General features: G+C 37.4%; 1 protein-coding gene across 1 annotated transcript in view; it reads left to right on the forward strand.

The window, feature by feature from the left end:
- The window catches only part of REDIC1 (regulator of DNA class I crossover intermediates 1), an 87,762-nt gene that overhangs the window by 1,305 nt on the left and 65,943 nt on the right, over nucleotides 1-20,514 (forward strand). The window contains 1 exon segment of the mRNA XM_005887732.2: nucleotides 3,126-3,380. Coding sequence (XP_005887794.2) covers nucleotides 3,126-3,380 — 255 coding nt within the window.

Here is a 20,514-nt window from a genome sequence, read left to right on the forward strand (position 1 = left end):
AAGTTGGCAAATTACAAACCAACCAGTGGGCCACATTTGTCCCACCAATTTTTATGTAGCCTATGAGCTAAGAATGAATGCTTAGTAGCTTCAGTTGTGTCCAGCTCTGTGTGACCCTATGGACTGCAGCCGGCCAGGCTCCTCTGTCCTTGGGATTCTCCAAGCAAGAATACTGGAGTGGGTTGCCATGCCCTCCTCCAGGGGATATTCCCGACCCAGGGATTGAATCCGCGTCTCCTGCACTAGCAGGCAGGTTCTTTATCACTAGCGCCACCTGGGAATAGTTTTTACATGTAAACTCTGGCTGAAAATACACCAAAAGAAGAATAATATTTTGTGACGTGAAAATTATATGAAATTTTTGTGTCCATAAATAAAGATTTATTGGAACATAGCCACACCCATATATTTATTTATTGTCTGTGGCAATAGAGACAATTAGGTAGATGAAATAAAGCTCAGAGACAGAATTGCTGCTGCTGGTGCTAAGTCACTTAATTAGGTAGATGAAATAGAGCTCAAAATAATTATTACCTGATCCTCTAAGGAAGTTTGTCAGTCCCTGTGCTAGAATATTAAACCTGTCTCATTGTCGAATGATCTTCACTATTCAGTTGACTGTGACTAAAGAACTATTGTCACTTTTATAAGTAACCATAAACATTCCTCCTTTTCCAAATACTTATATGACTTCCAAGAATCATCATAGGTCTCTGCATTTGTTTCCATTCAATTCAGCAGATTTACTAATATACAAGTGGCAAATTCATGCAAGACTCTGATAGCTGGCCATATTAGCAGCAGAATCTATCATTCCATTAAGACTTTCTAAGTCTGTACATAGAGATCATAGTGCCATTTTTATTTTCAAAAAAATTTTTGTTCCTAATCCCATGCTTTTCCAGTGTCACAATAAGGCTGCCTTACATTTATAAAATTGAATTCTTTATGTCACATCTCCTGACCGTAACAGGACATGTTAGGGTCAGGATAAATGGAACTTGGGGTATAGGAGGATGTTCAGTTGGCAAAACATGATATACAGAGGGATGCATGGATCAGAAAGCAGTTGGCAGTCAAGGGAAGTGGCTTGCATCACTGGTGTAGGGCAAGATCAGGGAAGAAGCAGGGCAGTGGGAAATCTACAAGCTAAGAAAATTAGAGACCTAAATACACAGGCAGGTCAGTTTACCAACTGAAAGTGAAACTCAGGTACAGGAAAAGCTTTTAAAGCCTAGAGTGAAAGACTTATTAGAATGAGGAAATGGGTATAAAGAAAATAATCAAGATAGAAATTTGGTTACCATAAATGTGGTACAAGGAAAGTTGAAGTTCAGTTACTAGAACTGGGAAAAGGTTAATATAAGATTTAACCTATTATAAACCACTAAAGTACAGACCTAACTATCACCACTTAAATTCCACAACCCCCCTATAACCCCACTCTGCTCCCAAAGGCTAGGATTGATTGGAGCTCCTGAGACTAGACTCAAGCCTTCAGGAAAGGCAGAGATGGTAGAAAACCAGATAGGTAATTCCAGTTGGAAACATATGCTATTTAAATAAGAAACTAAGAATGTCAAGGTCCTTCTTTCATAGTGCAATTTAAGCAACAATAATTTTAATTTAGTTTGTGTTTGAAACTAGAGAAAAGGGAGGTGGAAAAAAAATCACTTTTTACTATAGCAAACATAGCTTGTCGAGTTTACATGTTTTTATGTGGAAAAGAAAATTTTTCTTAACAGGGGAGGAATAATCTTAGAAAAAGATATTGAAAGTAAGTAGAAATTAAAAATAAGCAATAAGATTAAATTAGTCTGTTCTCAAGTGTGATACTCTCAATGTCCATGTCAAAGTGGACACTACCAATGTTCATTTAAGCAGAATTAAATACACTTTATAAATGATACAGAATATATACATATATTAGAAAAAGTATGACTTACAAACTGTAAAACATCAGAAATAATTTTTATAATAACTGATATACATGTACTAGTATATAAATAAAAATATATCATGCAGATAATGCATGTTTATGTTTTTAGATAGTAAGTCACCAGAAAGTAAATGATTTTTAATAATAATGATAAATTAAGATTTAAGAATTTTGGATGGATTTTTTCAACAAATGCTAAATAATATTTTAGCCGTGCTCTGTTTCTTTCTTGAACTGTTTCCTGACCCAAGAATTACTTAATTGCCCTCTGGCCCAAAATAACTCAGTATTTGACTCATTATCTATCAGTTGTGCTAACCTTTTTCATGTGAGGCATAACATTGCCAATGAAACCTTAGGTCAACGTTTCAGTTGTTACAAATAATACTTAATATCTAGTCTAATTCAAACCAATGATAGACGTACTTCACTGAATTTTTGTTATAAAAATCAGTACTTATATGATTATATATGAAGAATGGAATGGCAACCCACTCCATTGTTCTTGCCTGGAGAATCCCATGAACAGGTGAGCCTGGTAGGCTACAGTCCATGGGGCTGCACAGAGTTGGACATAACTAAAGCAACTTAGCCCATGATTATACAAGATGCCTGCCCTGGGACATAATCCTATTTTAGGTACTATTTCCTAATGACTGAACAGAAAATGTATTATATTTGAAATTATGAGATATTCTCCAGGTTAATATATTCAAGTATAACACATAAATGAACAGTAAAACTCAATTTTGTTTTGAGTTTTTTCCAGTAAAGAGTTTAAAGTCTTTGGGCTTTTATAGCTAAATCAAGTTTTGATGTGGTGTTCTCAAAAAATTACAAAATATACAGACTTTTCAATTACTATAGTGCAATATTTCTAATAACTGTTTACTGAATATTAAAACTAAAAATGAAAGATTTTAAAAGACTTGGAGAATCGGTATGTGGGAATGGTTGGATCTATAACTTTGTCCTCGCTTTCTTTTTCTTCATCAAGGCTGGTCTTTGACCTGAAGAAAGGCTGAGTGAGACCAATAGAGAACTAAATAAAATTACAGTGTAGGTGGTTTGAAACACTAACCCTGTGGCCACAGTCCAGTATTTCATTTACTTAGGTTTCCCCTGTCTGAGCGGTTAAAACTGTTGTGTTCTTCCTCCTTGACGTGGACTAATTGCTTTCCCACAGCTTCGCTTCCGGCTCTGTCAGGATAGGTTCCCCGTCGAAACAACAGAGGCTGCCTGGAGGCTGGAAGCCGCCTACCCAAGGCCGCAGAGGCTTTCGGGAGTCTGGGCCATACTGCCCGGAGGCGAGAAGGAGCCATCGAAGGCCAAGGAACTTGTCGCTTAGCGCAAAACGAAGACGCCGGAGCGCCGGCAGTCAGGACCCCAGTGTCTCCTCGCTCCGAAGTTTTGAGGAGATGAATTGGGTCGGGGGTTCCCGGTAGGTTGTTGCCGGCGCTTGATTTTAGCCCTTGAGTCCCTGGATATTCATTCCCATAATGGCGCCTCTTTCCTAGGCCCTGGAGGGCAGTGCACAGCCTTAACTGGAAAGAACTTGCCAGGAGTGGGTTTTTTAATGGTTATCCAACATGGGACGGCATAGCGCGAAGTCTCTATTCCTAAACCAGAAGCAATCCAGTTTCTTCCCGCTGTGTTTCCCAAGGCTTCACACGTGGAGCCACTTTCCATGAGGTGTACCTGCTCTGTCCTGCGTCCTGCTCTAATGAGGCCTCTCAGCACCTGATCCTTTTTCTGCCTTCATTCTGTCCTGCCCTTCTTGGGAGGGGTTTCTTGGGGTCAATATGTAATCTTTGCATGAACTTGCTAAGTATTATGGAGGAAGTTGCTGCCCTTAAATCCTTTAATGGGAGGCGGGATCAGCATCAACCATAAAAATCCAGTCTAGTTTGTTTCCAAGGAAGGTAGAATAAACAATTTTTACTTTACTAATTTACAGAGAATTTACAATGTATTTTGTATTTAGAAGTAAAACAATAGGTTGTAAATTTAGTTTTATATAACCTATTCATTGCTGTTGACCTTGAAGTCCACAGGATGGAAATTATGTAGCCCCAGAATTTAATTTGATCAAATTCCTTGATGAAAAAAAATTTGTTGTGATTGAAAGTGAGCCATTAAATACATTTTTTTAAACAAGTAGACCCAGGACAGTAGTATATGGATGTAATATAACACATTTACATTCTAATGAATTTTATAAGAGGAGAGACATCTTTTGCATTCACCAAATATTGTAACTGTGCCCAATAATTTTAGCAGATGCATTTATCCTTTTGAAGAATATGTTAGCATTTTGTTTTAGAAATTTATCATCATTATTTCTGGCTAGAAAGTAAGTTGTAACATCAAACTTACACTTTGAGAAAAGTGAAAATTCTCATACAGGCTTTGCAAGATTTACTTGATATATGATTATAATTTCATACAACTTGATTATAATATTCTTTAAAATGTGACTGTTAAATAAGTTGTTTCACAAATGCTGAAGCATTTTAAAATGTATAACATTTTAAGCCTGAAAATGTTGGTGCTATTCTTACTCTGTCATATATCTCAAATTTCTGATTATTCAGGGAGTAGTATTTGGGGGAGAAGGAAATGGCAACCCACTCCGGTGTTCTTGCCTGGGGAATCCCAGGGACGGGGGAGCCTGGTGGGCTGCCATCTATGGGGTCACACAGAGTCGGACACGACTGAAGCAACTTAGCAGCAGCAGCAGCAGCAGTATTTGGGGAGTTGCTATTGGGAGGATTTAACTAGAGCATACCACAAGAAATTTGTAGTCAAAGACTGTGTTTCTTAAAGTGAGATAGTACTGTACCTAGAATTGTTAGTTACCAGGGCACTTAAGAAACCACAGAAAAAACATGACAGACACATCTCTTTGGAGCATCAGTTTTACTCAGAGATAAGAGGAAAATAATATTTTAAAATTTAAACTATCTTGGATACATTATAGAGTAAATTGCAAAACTCTTGTGAAATTTTAAGATAAAATATGCAATTTAAAAATAAATTTTCTCATGCATGGTGAGTGTGGAAGGGGTGAATGGACTCCTTAGGGTCAAACCCAGATTGATAATGAAACAATGAGTATTTCCACTTTCTATTAATACTGTCGACAAGATTAGTTGATCATGGTGTCTGATCTTGAGACCCTAAAGGGCCTCGGAGTCCCAGAAAAGGCTTAGTAATCACTAACAGCTTATTGGTGCTACTATAGAATACAAATTTTAATTATTTTACTAGACCATCCTGGACTACTTATTTATTCTCCTCTGATGTTAGGATTGTTCTGCAGTTGAAAATTTTGAGAACTATTAGGAACTTAAAATATAGACAAAGGAATTAACTGGAGAACATTTACCATGTTCCCTCAGAACAACTGCTTTGTCATAATATTCAACATAAGTATTCAACAAATATGTCCTATTTAAGGCACTGTTAGTCTTTATAGGGGGATTCAGATATAAAAGGATATAATTTTGGCCCACAAAAAGAATATGTAGTAAAATGGTGAGATTAGAATTAGGTAAATGACTATAATAGTGGATAAATAGCACTTAATATCTAACAAGCACTGTTCTTTTTGTATATTAGCTCATTTTTTTCTTAACAAGAACCCTATGAGCAAATGTATCCTCATTTTAATGATGGGGAAACCACTAATGTTAAGTGACTTGCCCAAGATCACCTAGCTAGTCAGTGGCAGAGTTAGGTCTTGAGAACACTGTGCTTAACCACTGTGTGTGCTAAGTTTCTTCAGTCATGTCTAACTCTTTGTGACCCTGTGAACTGTAGCCCACCAGGCTCCTCTCTCCATGGGATTCTCCATGCAAGACTACTGAAGTGGGTTGCCATTTCCTCCTCCAGGGAATCTTCCCAACCCAGGGATCAAACCAGAATTTCTTAGGTCTCCTGCATTGGCAGGCAGGTTTTAAAGATGAGTCTTGTAAAAGTGGCCTGTGGATAAATAAAGGGCTGTGGATATTTAGAGAACTGAGAAGCAGGAAATTATATTAAGCCTTGACGGACAGCAGTACTGCACAGAACAAACACCACGAAGAAGCAATGAGATACAGGTTCTTAAAAGTTGAAAAGAATGTAAGATAAATAATCAAATTGGAGACCTAATCTTTAGTAGTAGTTCCTGGAAGAGTTGGGTTGAGGAGGGAGGTATTAAAGAACTTGGAAGAATTATTTAACAGATAGTAAGGGGGTCTGTATAAAGACAGAAAAACACTTAAGGGACCTATACCTTTTTGTCAAGGGAGTGAATGAAGCAGGCTATAGCAAGTTTGTTTTGGTCATAGCAACTTGATTGCATGCATTAAATTGAAGCAGAGTATCTTGTATATTATAGGAACCTGATATATATTAAGTTTAATTGCAGAATCATCTAAATAGGAGGATCTTTACAGTTGCAAAGGTCTTTACAGTTTTCCTTGGCATAAAATAAACTTGGCATTTGACTTTTTGCTGCTTTTCACTTTAGTGCTCTACCAGTTAGTTATACATAACATGTCTTTTGTTGTTAGGGAAAGGGCTGTGAAAGAAGTAAGGTTCCCTTATATTCCTTTTTAAACTAATTGTGTTTTCTTTAGTGTTATGGCTTGGACATCTTTGTAAAATGTCATAACATTTCATTTCAAGCAAAGTCTCATTTAGGGTGAAGATATTTTATCTAAGTTGAAACTAATTTATACATCTCTGATAGCAGTTCCCAATCTACTGTCCCTGAAACTTGGTAATCAGTGATAATGTCAGATTTTTCAATTTAATAGACTGTCCTAAAATTATATTTCTCTTACTTTTTTTTATTATAAAGTGCCCTTTCCAGTCTTCTCCAGAGGAAATAAAAATATTAGTAATTTGTCACTGTTACCAATTGAAATTTTTTTTACTTATTTGGGAATTTTTGACCTAGAACTCTAATTTTTGTTTTGTATTTTTTTATAAGTCACCACTGAGACCCTGTATTTTTCTACTCAGGTTAATGTGTAAATTTGAGATAAGTCAGGTATAAGTGCTCATTCTTTAAATTTAGAAAATATTCTTTTATTTTCCTTGTTTATTGACCGGTGACTTCTTTCACCAAATTCATAGCTGCCTCAGAAATCAAGGTGGTAGGACAGAAGAGAAGGAGGTAGAATATAAAGATGTAACCAGTTTGGGCCACAATATGCAATTCAGAATGAGATCAACTTTTTATAACTTAGATTAAAGAATGTAACCAGTGTTATAAGAAAGACACGTATAAAATCTTATTTATATTTAGATGATGGAGAGGTTTGCTGTTCTAAATGTAGGCCTAAAACGTTCAATTGTGCAAAACATTTGCTTAATACTATGCATCAGGTGTTGTGCCAGGTGGGCATACAAAATAATTGAAATTTAGTCAATGATAGATTTAATAGTTTATACTATAGTTGATAGTTTATTGGGAGGGGGAAATATGACATGCCATTAAGCTTGAAAATGTTTAAGATCAGAGGCTAAAATAAGTAATTTAAAAAATAGATACTGTGAATAATAGTAAAACATAGGATAGTTTTAGATAGGATTTGGCAAATTAGAAACAAAAGTGAAACTTCATATGGAAAAAGACAACAAGAAAATAAATACTACATAAGTAATTTGAGATAAGATTATACATTTAAATATTTAAAAATGTGTGTGGTGTCTGCTTGATGAAAGACAGAGTGAAAAGTTGAAATTTGATCTGTTAGTTATTGACGACTCATTCAAATTCAGAAGTAATATAATGAAAGTGGCATTTTATGATGACTTGTGGTGTTAGTAGTGTGTCGGTTGGAATACAGCAAGACTCCCAAGATATACCAGTTAGAATTGTGCTTGGGGAACTAAAAACAACGAATACTATTTTTTCATTTTCTGATATGACTATATATTCTCTAAATGAAATTGGTACTAGTGCTAACTCCTTTTGGGTATTGCAGGCTATGTGAATTTGGGCTCTTTATTAAACCTGTCTGTACAAGGGCAGATCTAGGTTGTAAGGAGCCCACTTTATGTAAAAAAATTCAAAATTGTGATTACAAAATTATATATAGGACTTGAAAGGTGCGTGGATATTCAAGTGAAGTGCCCTGAAACTTAAGCTTTATGGTAAATTCTCTTTACAGGAAATTAGCCTCTGTGTCTCTGCTGCTGCTGCTGCTGCTAAGTCGCTTCAGCCGTGTCCGACTCTGTGCGACCCCATAGACGGCAGCCCACTAGGCTCCTCTGTCCCTGGGATTCTCCAGGCAAGAATACTGGAGTGGGTGCCATTTCCTTCTCCAATACATGAAACTAAAAAGTGAAAGTGAAGTTGCTCAGTTATGCCCGACTCTTAGCGACCCCATGGACTGTAGCCTACCAGGTTCCTCTGTCCATGGGATTTTCCAGGCAAGAGTACTGGAGTGGGTTGCCATTGCCTTCTCCGTGTCTCTACATCTCTTTATTCATCTGTTAAATGGGATAATACTTAAATATACAGTGAACAGGGCTTCCCTGGTATCTCAGTTGGTAAAGAATCCACTTGCAATTCAGGAGACCAGGGTTTGATCCTTGGATCAGAAAGATCCTCTGGAGAAGGAAATGGCAACCCACTTCAGTATTCTTGCCTGAAAAATCCCATGGACAGAGGTTCCTGGTGGGCTGCAGTCCATGGGGTCATAAGAGTCAGACATGACTTAGCGACTACACCACCACCATGCAGTGAAGGTCATCTCAGTTGCTTGGGACAGTCATGGTTTATGCTTGTAGCCCTAGTAGCATGTCCAGTTCAGCTTTTGTCTTGGAGGGGTTTGGGGGTGTGTGGGGGGGTTATTTTTATTCTTTTTGTAAAATTTTTAAATTTTATTTATTTTATTTTTGGTTGCACTGAGTTTTCAATCTCTAGTTGTAGAAAGCAGAAGCTGTTCTCTAGTGGTGCATAGGTTTCTCATTGCAGTGGCTTCTCTTGTGGAGCATGGGCTCTAGGCATGAAGGCTTCAATAGTTGTGGCTCACAGGCTCTAAGGGGCAGTCTCAATAGTGGTGGCACACAGGCTTAGTTGCCCCATGGCAAGTGGAATCTTCTAGGATCAGGGATCGAACCCATGTCCCCTGCAGGTGGATACTTAACCACTGGACCACCAGGGAAGTCCTTTATTTTTACTTTCAAATGAAGTATAGATGCTTTACAATGTTGTATTAGATTCTGGTATGAGCAAAGTGATTCAGTTACACATATATATACACATACTATTTTTAATATTCTTTGTGGTTTATTACAAGAATATTGAATATAATTCCCTGTGCTGTACAGTAGGACTTTGTTGATATTTATCAGCATGTGCTGTTAAATAAAGTGTGCTGGGATATGAGTGGCTCACAACACCTAACTTGTTGGAGTAGGCGAAGTATTAAGTGCTGCTATGCGTGCTGGCGGGCAAGGTGGCTCAGTGGCAAAGAATCTACTTGCCAATGCAGGAGACATGGGTTTTATTCCCGGCTCAGGAAGTTCCGTTGGAGAAGGAAATGGCAACCCACTTCAGTATTCTTACCTGGGAAATCCCATGAATAGAGGAACTTGGTGGGCTACAGTCCATGGGTTGCAAAGGAGTTGGACACAACTTAGTGACTAATACAACAACAATCCCAGCTGGCCGCTGTTTTAATAGCTAGTTGTACCATTGATGCTAAGGTTGGAGAGATTTGTACAGCCACCATGCCTGGGGTTGGGACCAATAAGAAATGTGGAAGATTTTAGATTAGGTATCAATGAAATATCTACAAGGAACAGAGGCTCGTCAGACCTGTCAGAGAACATACAAAGGGTAGTTGAAATGTCGTTGCTATAGTGCTTCTGTCAATAATTACTTTCTTTTGTTATATTTTTTGGTAAAACTTTTGTGAACTTTTTGGCAGCATGGAGCTTAAATAAGGAAAAACTAATGCTTAATGATAAATTAAGTTCTAACATTTTGTTTTTCATTAAAGTTGATATGAATCTGTAACTTGTGTACATGGTGTGTGCCAGCATTTATCACTTCTCATGGCTTTATCATTGACCACAGAACAATCTGAAGACACAAGTCTACTGAAAAAACTTAGGATTTACTTTCAGATTTAGTAGTTAGTTATTATAAGGAGATTATAGTTTCAGACAGTAATTTGATACATGGAACTGCAGAACATTAAAGATAAAATTATATCTACAAAGATAATATGAACACAGATTTGGTGGATCATGGTATTATGGGTAAAACAGGATTCTTACTAAATTATGTATCGTATATAACCAAAATATACATGGAATTGGTTGTAGTTTACAGATATTTCATAGGTCATCCAAAGAGGCTTGATATTTTATCAAACAGAAAAACTGAAGTTATCAAAATTTCAAATAATTTTATAGATGCACAGTTAATGTATCTGAATTACAAAGTTCTTGAGACAATACTAATGTTGAATACAAAGAAATACTTCCGCATGTCATTATAAGCTTTCTGTCTTTGCTGCCTTTCATTAATTGAATTTTACAAGCATTTAAGTCCTTATGGTGTGGTTGGATGGCATCACTGACTCAGTGGACATGAGTCTGAGCAAGCTCCAGGAGATGGTGAGGGACAGGGAAGCCAGGCATGCTGCAGTCCATGGGGTCGCAAAGAGTCAGACACATGTGAGTGACTGAACAGCCAAAAAGAATTGCTTTATAAATCAGTCTGTTTGTCCTGCATTGTTATTGAACATTTTTCTAAGCATGTCCTCTAAATTTTGATGACATTTTGTTCAAAAACAGTTGGAAATCTTTACTCAAAATATTCCCTGAATGGAATGAAATAATGTCAGCTGTTGAATGTTTTAGTGAATTAAAATTTTTGAAAATAATGTTTTTAAAAATTTGTTGTGAATATCCTGACATATACACCTATGTTGGGGTATCATTCACATTCTAAAATCTCTTCCACTGTGTGATTCAAGAGATGGCTGCTCATGTTTATCATTACAGCCTGTAACTATAAAAATTGTTTTCTGTGTGAAACTACTCTTAAGAATTAAGTATTTAAGAACTTATTTTAATGAGGCTTTGTATTCTGAACATTATTAATAGAAATGTTTCTGCCATATTGATTTGCCAAATTTTTTATAAATCTTTGCCTTTTGTAGCATTTACACATCTAAAAACTCTTTTTCTGGTATTATAAGAGAAGAATTTATTTAAAATTATAATATTCTAAAATATATCATTAGTATTCCTAACACATCAGGTAGACTGGCTTTAGTTTTAAGGAAAGCCAATGTAAGTACTTTTTCTAGGCTAGTTACTGTCCTGAATCTTAATAAGTCTGCTAGCTAACAGTGCTAGATTTTGATGTTTTAAGTTAATTTTAATTTAAGTATAACATGAGCCATAAAATATTATCTTTCATTTGTTAGTTATTACTCTATTAATTTTATTGATATTTTTCACTTTTAATCACACTTAAAGGTATTATTATATGATTTTAACAAACTGGAAACAATTTTTTTTGCTTGGCACATGGCACTAAAAAAATAAGCAAATTAACAAACAAAAGAAACAAAAAAGAATAATTCAAGACTAACTGATAATTAAGGCATATGACACCTATAATTTTAAACCCCTAATGTATTGGGTTGGCCAAAAAGTTCAAGTGGGTTAACAAAGAAGGAACATTTTGGCCAAACCAATTGTTTCAGTATCTCCTACATATCTATGTAAAATGTACATTAGTATTGTGTTTTATATTTCTTTGACAACTTTATTGCCTTTGTATCTTTTTTCCCCAAAGAAAATATTTCTTTAACATTTTGCTTTAAATATTTTCTTATTAGAAAGACTAGCAAGGGACAGAATGCCCTGATATATTTCTGTACTCAGCATAGTTCTTTCTGTCTCTCTCTGCCCCTCCCTCACTTGCTCCTTTACTTTTATTCCCTTCCTTCCCCACTTTCCCTCCATTAACCTCTTTACACCTGTTCTAGTTTTTTTATTAACAAAAATAATGTAACATATCTATCTTCCTGCTTCTTAGAATTAATAACTTGTAGTGTTTTATGAAGACGTTATGACCTACTGATTTTCTTTTTATTATGTGCTATAATGGCAACTAATAGTGTTCATTAAAACTTTTATTGAAAGATATAGTTGCAGTATGTGTTTTTAAAAATCCATTTTCCTAAATAGCATAATAATTGTTAAAAGAATGAGCCTCATTTCCACTTTACCACTCCCAGTTCTCTGGCAGTTAAAATTTCAAGACAATATTAGAAATACTCTTAAAGTTATTTTATGTAAAGTACATATAAATTTCATGACAAAACTGTCATTTGAATGAAGCCATAAAGTATTAAAAGTTTTGAATACAAAAATATGGTGAGAGAAGTATCTATATGTGAAAAAGAGAAACGTATATTTTAATTTAGTTGGGTGTTAGAATATATGAAGTGAAGGGATGGAAAACAAGGTGGAAATCTGAATGATGGACAGGCTATGGAAGTCATGCTCCTAAGTATTCCTAAGAATCAGTGCTGTGTTTTAGTGTACTTTGTAGTAAAATATACTGGAGAATATTTACATAAACTTGATGAGACTTTAAAATATAATCACGGTTTTTAGTTACATATTTAATATCACTGTAGTCAAACTAGGCAGTATGTGAACTGAGAAATTTCAGATGTACAAGCTGGGTTTAGAAAACACTGAGGAGCCAGAGATCAAATTGCCAACATTTGTTGAATTATAGCGATAGCAAAGAAGTTCCAGGACAACATCTACTTTTGCTTCATTGACTATGAAAAAACCTTTGTATGGATCACAGCAAACTATGAAAAATTCTTTTTTTTTTTAATTTAAATTTATTTATTTTAATTGGAGGCTGATTACTTTACAATAAAAGAGATGGGAATACCAGAATTCCCTTACCTGTTTCCTGTGAAACTAGTATGCAGGTCAAGAAACAACAGTTAGAACCAGACGTGGATTAATGGACTGGTTCAAAATTTGGAAAGGAGTAAGTCAAGGCTGTATATTGTCACCCTACTTATTTAACTTCTATACAGAGTACATCATGCCACATGCTGGGCTGGATGAATTTCAAGCTGGAATCAAGATTTCTGGGAGCAGTATCCACAATCTTGGATATGCAAATGATACCACCCTAATGGCAGAAAGCAAAGAGGAACTAAGGAGCCTCTTGGTTAGGGTGAAAGAGGAGAGTGTAAAAACTCACTTAAAACTCAACATTCAAAAAATTAATATCATGGCATCTGGTCCCATCACTTCATGGCAAATAGTAATGAAAAAAGTGGAAACAATGACACATTTTTATTCCTTTGGGCTCCAAAATCATTGTGGATGGTGACTGCAGCCATGAAATTAGCAGACACTTGCTCCTTGGAAGGAAAACTATGACAATCGTAGATGGCATATTAAAAAGCAGTTCTATCACTTTGCCAGCAAAGGTCCATATAGGCAAAACTATGGTCTTTCCAGAAGTCATGCAGATGTCAGAGTTGGACCATAAAGAAGGTTGAGTGCTGAAGAATCTATGCTTTCGATATGTGGTACTGGAGAAGACTCTTGAGAGTCCCTTGGACTGCAAGGAGATCAAACCAGCCAATCCTAAAGGAAATCAACCCTGAATATTCACTGGAAGGATTGATCCTGAAGCTGAAGCTCCAATACTTTGGCCACCTGATGCAAAGAGCCAACTTACTGGAAATGATGCTGATGCTGGGAAAGATTGAGGGCAGCAGGAGAAGAGGGCAACAGAGAATGAAATGGTTGGATGGCATCATCAGCTCAATTGACATGCATTTGCACGAACTCCAGGAGATAGTGAAGGACAGAGAAGCCTGGTGCACTGACATCCATGGGGTCGCAGAGTCAGACATGGTTTATTGACTGGACAACAGCAAAACTAAGCAGATGACTTCTGAGGATTCATATTTTTAAAATGGCAAGCTGTTTTAATTATGTGGACATCTTTCTTCTTTGTCAGATATGAAATCCATCATTTCCGCTATTATTTAGGGATATTGGAAAACACAGTAAGATTGCTATCTTACTTTATTTCTCTCAAGCTTTATTGAGGTATAATTAACAAGTAAAAATACAAGGCATTTAAAGTGTACAACATGATGATTTGATATATGTGTATATTGTGAAAGTATTCCTCTCATCAAATTAATTACTATGTCATCACCTCACAGATTTATTTTTTGGTGAGAACATTTAAGTTCTCCTCTCCTAGCAAATATCAGTTATACAATACAACATAATCTACTGCAGTTACCATATTATACATTTGATCCTCAGACCTCAGTCATCTTGTAACTGAAAATTTGTATCCTTTTTTACAGAGCTTTCCCTCCCTATTTCCCCACAGTTCAGGAAACATTTTTCTATTCTCCGAATCTGAGTTTGATTTTTTTTTTCTTTTTAGATTCTGTATATGACTGTTACCATATGATATTTGTTGTTCTCTGCCTGGATTATTTTGCTTATGATAATGCCCTCCAAGTTCATCCATATTATTGCAAATGACATAATTTCATTTTGTTAAACACCTTTTTTTTTCAAAGTTTTTTGGCCATATCATACCACATGTGGGATCTTAGTTCTCCACCATTTACATTGGAAGCACATAATCTTAACCACTGGACTGCCAAGAAAGTCCCTGATTTCATTCATTTTAAAACCTCATTGACATTCCATTGTGTATATGGAAATGTACTGCATTTTCTTGATCTAGTCATCTCTAACTATGGTTGATGAATGCTTAGATTGTTTTTATATCTTGGCTATGGAATAATGCTGCTATGAACATGTGACTAGAACTGTGTCTTTGAGATATTGATTTCTCTTGCATACATACCCAGAAGTGGGATTGCTGAATCATGTATGTGGTAGCTGTGTTTTTAATTTCTTGAGGAAATTCCATTCTGTGTTCCATAGCTGCTGCTGCTGCCAGTTGCTTCAGTCGTGTCCGACTCTGTGAGACCCCATAGACGGCAGCCTACCAGGCTCCCCCGACCCTGGGATTCTCCAGGCAAGAACACTGGAGTGGGTTGCCATTTCCTTCTCCAATGTATGAAAGTGAAAAGTGAAAGTGAAGTTGCTCAGTTGTGTCCGACTCTTTGCAACCGCATGGACTGCAGCCTACCAGGCGCCTCTGTCCATGGGATTTTCCAGGCAAGAGTACTGGAGTGGGTTGCCGTTGCCTTCTCCAGTTTTCCATTTACATTGCTAGCAACAGTATACAGGGGTTCCCTCTTTTCCACTTCCAAGCATTTCTTTCTCTTTAAAAAGACATTTATTTATATATTTATTTATTTGGCTGTACCCTGCCTCAGGATCTTTGATCTTCACTGCAGCATTCAGCATCTTGAGTTGCAGCATGCAAACTCTTAGTTGATGCATGTGGGATCTGTTTACCTGACCAGAGATTGAACCCAGGGTCCCTGCATTGGGAATAGGAGTCTTAGCCAGCAGACCACCAGGGAAGTACTCCTAGCATTTATCTTTTTTCTTTCTGATAAAAGTAATCCTAACTGGTATGTGATGATAAATCATTGTGGTTTTAATCTGCATTTTCCTGATAGTTACGTTGAGCACATTTTCATGTACCTGTTGGCCATTTGTATGTCTTTTTTTGGAAAAATGTCTATTTAGGTCCTTGCCAATTTTTAAATTTGGTAATTTGCATTTTTGTTATGGAGTAATATGAATTCCTAGCTCCTTACATATTTTAGATATTGATTCCTTGTCAGATATAAGATAGGCAAATATTTCATATAAGAGGTCTGTTCTCAGAACAGAGCTGTCATCAGAGGTATCTGCAAATATGGACTGGGTGTGGTGTGGGAAACCTGGCAGGGCCTGCAGATCAGATTCCAATCTGTGTCCCATTGTCTGTGTGGCCCATCAAACATTTATGTACCAAACATTTGCTTTTCCATTTCCATATGAATTGCCTTTCTCCCCTGTGAAGTCCCAAACCACTATTCCCAATATCCTTTTTTGTCTTTAGGTGAAGATGGTATTTAAGGTGAAGACCTTAGCCATTTTGGTTAATTACTCAGTTTTCCTTGGTCTCTTTCATGTATGGAGAAGGAAATGGCAACCCACTCCAGTATTCTTGGCCAGAAAAATTCCATGGACAGAAGAGCCTGGTGGGTTATAGTCCATGGGGTTGCAAAGAGTCAGACATGACTAACTAACTTGGAGGGACTTCTCTGGGTCCCTGGTGGCTTAGTCAGTAAGGAATCTGCCTGCAATGCAGGAGAATGCCTGCAGTATGGGAGACCAGGGTTCGATCTCTAGGTCTGGAAATTCACCTGGAGAAGGAAATGGCAACCCACTCCCGTATTCTTGCCTGGAAAATCCCCATGGACAGAGTAGCCTGGCAGGCTACAGTCCACAGGGTTGCAAAGCGTCAGACATGACTGAGTGACTAAACCACCACTTTCATGCATACATGTTATTAAACTTTTGTTTGGCTTTCTCCTGTTAATGTGTCTCATGTCAACTTAATTCTTAGACCAGTCAGAAGAACCTAGAAGGGCAGATGAAATTTTTTTTTCTGTCTGAGGCAATCTTGGTTAACCCTTGGGAGATAGAAACAACTTTGTTGTCTTATTTTAATGTTAATCTAAGTGAAACCATTAGAAGCAACTGTTAGGAATATGTATATATATAGAGAGAGAGAAGGAGAACCTTCCCAACATGCACACATATAAGGACATACATACAAATACATACCTGATGTAGCCAAATTAAAAAATCACTTTTGGATTGTTAACTATTTTAACTGTACATCTCTTTAATGGGGCTTCTCTGGTAGCTCAGCTGGTAAAGAGTCTGCCTGCAATGCAGGAGACCCTGGTTCAATTCCTGGATCGAGAAGATCCGCTGGAAAAGGGATAGGCTTCCCACTCCAATATTCTTGGGCTTCCTTGGTGGCTCAGCTGGTAAAGAATCCACCTGCAATGCGGAAGACCTGGGTTCAACCCCTGGGTTGGGAAGATCCCCTGGAGAAAGATGGCTCCACCCACTCCAGTATTTTGGCCTGGAGAATTCCATGGACTGCATAGTCCATGGGGTCACAAAGAGTCGAACACAACTGAGCCACTCTCTTTCACTTTTTTTTCCTCTTTGGTGAACAAATGTTTGTTCACAATCTTTGACAGCCCAGTATCTGAGCTTGTCTACTTCTGAGGTGTTTCTCACCTTATGAATTTGATAATAGGCACAGCCTACCTCAGTATTCTTGCCTGGGGAATCCCAAGAACAGAGTAGTCTGACAGGCTACGGTCCATAGGGTCGCAAAGAGTCAGACACAACTGAAGTGACTTAGCATGCACACACAGCACAGCCTACTTACCTCTGTACAATCTAGAAGAGAAAAAAAAAAAATCATACCTCTTTCAGCCTGTTTTGCTACTAGTGAATTGGCATATGATCTAAGCTCAGACTAATGCACTTATCTTTTACCTTGAATCAAGTTCAGATCAGATCAGATCAGTCGCTCAGACATGTCCGACTCTTTGCGACCCCATGAATCGCAGCACGCCAGGCCTCCCTGTCCATCACCAACTCCCGGAGTTCACCGAGACTCACGTCCATCGAGTCAGTGATGCCATCCAGCCATCTCATCCTCTGTCGTCCCCTTCTCCTGCCCCCAATCCCTCCCAGCATCAGAGTCTTTTCCAATGAGTCAACTCATTGCATGAGGTGGCCAAAGTACTGGAGTTCAGCTTTAGCGTCATTCCTTCCAAAGAAATCCCAGGGCTGATCTCCTTCAGAATGGACTGGTTGGATCTTTTTGCAGTCCAAGGGACTTTGAAGAGTCTTCTCCAACACCACAGTTCAAAAGCATCAATTCTTCGGTGCTCAGCCTTCTTCATGGTCCAACTCTCACATACATACATGACCACAGGAAAAACCATAGCCTTGACTAGACGGACCTTTGTTGGCAAAATAATGCCTCTGCTTTTGAATATGCCATCTAGGTTGGTCATAACTTTTCTTCCAAGGAGTAAGCGTCTTTTAATTTCATGGCTGCAGTCACCATCTGCAGTGCTTTTGGAGCCCAGAAAAATAAAGTCTGACACTGTTTCCACTGTTTCCCCATCTATTTCCCATGAAGTGGTGGGACTGGATGCCATGATCTTCGTTTTCTGAATATTGAGCTTTAAGCCAACTTTTTCACTCTCCACTTTCACTTTCATCAAGAGGCTTTTTAGTTCCTCTTCACTTTCTGCCATAAGGGTGGTATCATCCTGCATATCTGAGGTTATTGATATTTCTCCCGGCAATCTTGATTCCAGTTTGTGTCTCTTCCACTCCAGCATTTCTCATGATGTACTCTGCATATAAGTTGAATAAACAGGGTGACAATATACAGCCTTGACGTACTCCTTTTCCTATTTGGAACCAGTCTGTTGTTCCATGTCCAGTTCTAACTGTTGCTTCCTGACCTGCATACAAATTTCTCAAGAGGCAGATCAGGTGGTCTGGTATTCCCATCTCTTTCAGAATTTTCCACAGTTTATTGTGATCCACACAGTCAAAGGCTTTGGCATAGTCAATAAAGCAGAAATAGATGTTTTTCTGGAACTCTCTTGCTTTTTATATGATCCAGCAGATGTTGGCAATTTGATCTCTGGTTCCTCTGCCTTTTCTAAAACCAGCTTGAACATCAGGAAGTTCATGATTCACATATTGCTGAAGCCTGGCTTGGAGAATTTTGAGCATTACTTTACTAGTGTGTGAGATGAGTGCAATTGTGCGGCAGTTTGAGCATTCTTTGGCAATACCTTTCTTTGGGATTGGAATGAAAACGGACCTTTTCCAGTCCTGTGGCCACTGCTGAGTTTTCCAAATTTGCTGGCATATTGAGTGCAGCGCTTTCACAGCATCATCTTTCAGGATTTGGAATAGCTCAACTGGAATTCCATCACCTCCACTAGCTTTGTTCGTAGTGATGCTTTCTAAGGCCCACTTGACTTCACGTTCCAGGATGTCTGGCTCTAGGTCAGTGATCACACCATCGTGATTATCTGGGTCGTGAAGATCTTTTTTGTACAGTTCTTCTGTGTATTCTTGCCATCTCTTCTTAATATCTTCTGCTTCTGTTAGGTCCATACCATTTCTGTCCTTTATCGAGCTCATCTTTGCATGAAATCAGAGATACCAAAGGAACATTTCATGCAAAGATGAATCAAGTTAGTAGCCCAAAGAAATAAGGCCTGCAGGGTGCCTATTCTAGTAGGCAGCTGCAGGAGCTGCAACAGGATTGAATTTTCAGGGTTAGTAACGCTAGAAGATGCCAGAAGAGGTGGTTGCTCATTGTTTAGGAGTAGAAATGCTGCAGTCAGTGGTGTCCAGTGTTCACAAGTGCTAGCAGTGGTATCCTTTTGAGACTAATCATGGTGTAATATTGACTGTGACACCACAGCTGCTTAGTCTTCCTTGTTCCTGCCAATTGCCAAACATGCTTCCTCAGCCCTTTGGCAGATCTACTGGTTATCCAACTTCCTTTTAATTTATTTTCTATTTAAATTAACCAAAGATGCTTTCCTTTCTTGTAACTATGAATCCTAACTGATATTCTTTTTTTAATGTAGGTAGTTGAAAGTGACTGTATTCAGTAAAACATTTAGACATAGAGTACTGCTTAGAGTAACATTGTTGCCTTAATAATAGTCTAAAATGTTTAAAAAATTACCTTTGACTTATACATCAGGATCCATTTTTACTTTCATTGTAGTTTAGTGATAGTAGGCTGATCTAGCAATTGGTCTTGAATTCCTAATTAATTTTTTCTTAGGCAAATAGAAATGGGGATTATCTAGTACATAGAATTTAGTAAAAGCCATAAGATAATGTCCTGGATAATGGAAAATCAGGCTGGAATAAGTTCAATTGTTTTGTACATAAGAAGACTATATTTAGTTTTTAACTTATCCCTAATTATATTGATCTTTACAATGTGGAACTACTTATAAAATTGATGTTTATATTTTCTCTTTATAATCTGGATTGTTAAGTTTTATTACAGCATCTTCTTATATTTCTGAACTTTGAAAAGTCACTTCATTTTCTGTGCCATAGTGTTTTAAGTTTTGAAGTGATGGAGAATAAACTAATCTGAAAGGTCCATTCTAGCCTTAGCATTTGATGAGTTAATGAAATGTAATTTATTTCCTTTTATTCCTAAAGTTTGAATGCCAGCAGTATACTTATGATGCAGCATGGAGCATGATAGATTGGATTTATTTTTCAGTGACCTCAAAGTGATCAATTTAAGACATCTGTTGGGAAATATGTAAATAATAAGTTCAGTAAGCAGCAGAGTCTAGGGATATTCAGAACTGTCCTTCATGTAGTTTATGAAAATCATTTGGAAAAATGAACAGCTCTGTTTATTCACAGTTAGCATGCTTAGAAGGAAGTAGAAGGCACTGATTTAAAATTTCCAAGCTAGAATTCTTGAATTTGAATTCTGGCTCTATCACTTATTAGCAGTGTGACCTTGGACA

This window comes from Bos mutus, chromosome 5 (genome assembly GCF_027580195.1).
Source record: "Bos mutus isolate GX-2022 chromosome 5, NWIPB_WYAK_1.1, whole genome shotgun sequence".
NCBI lineage: Eukaryota > Metazoa > Chordata > Mammalia > Artiodactyla > Bovidae > Bos > Bos mutus.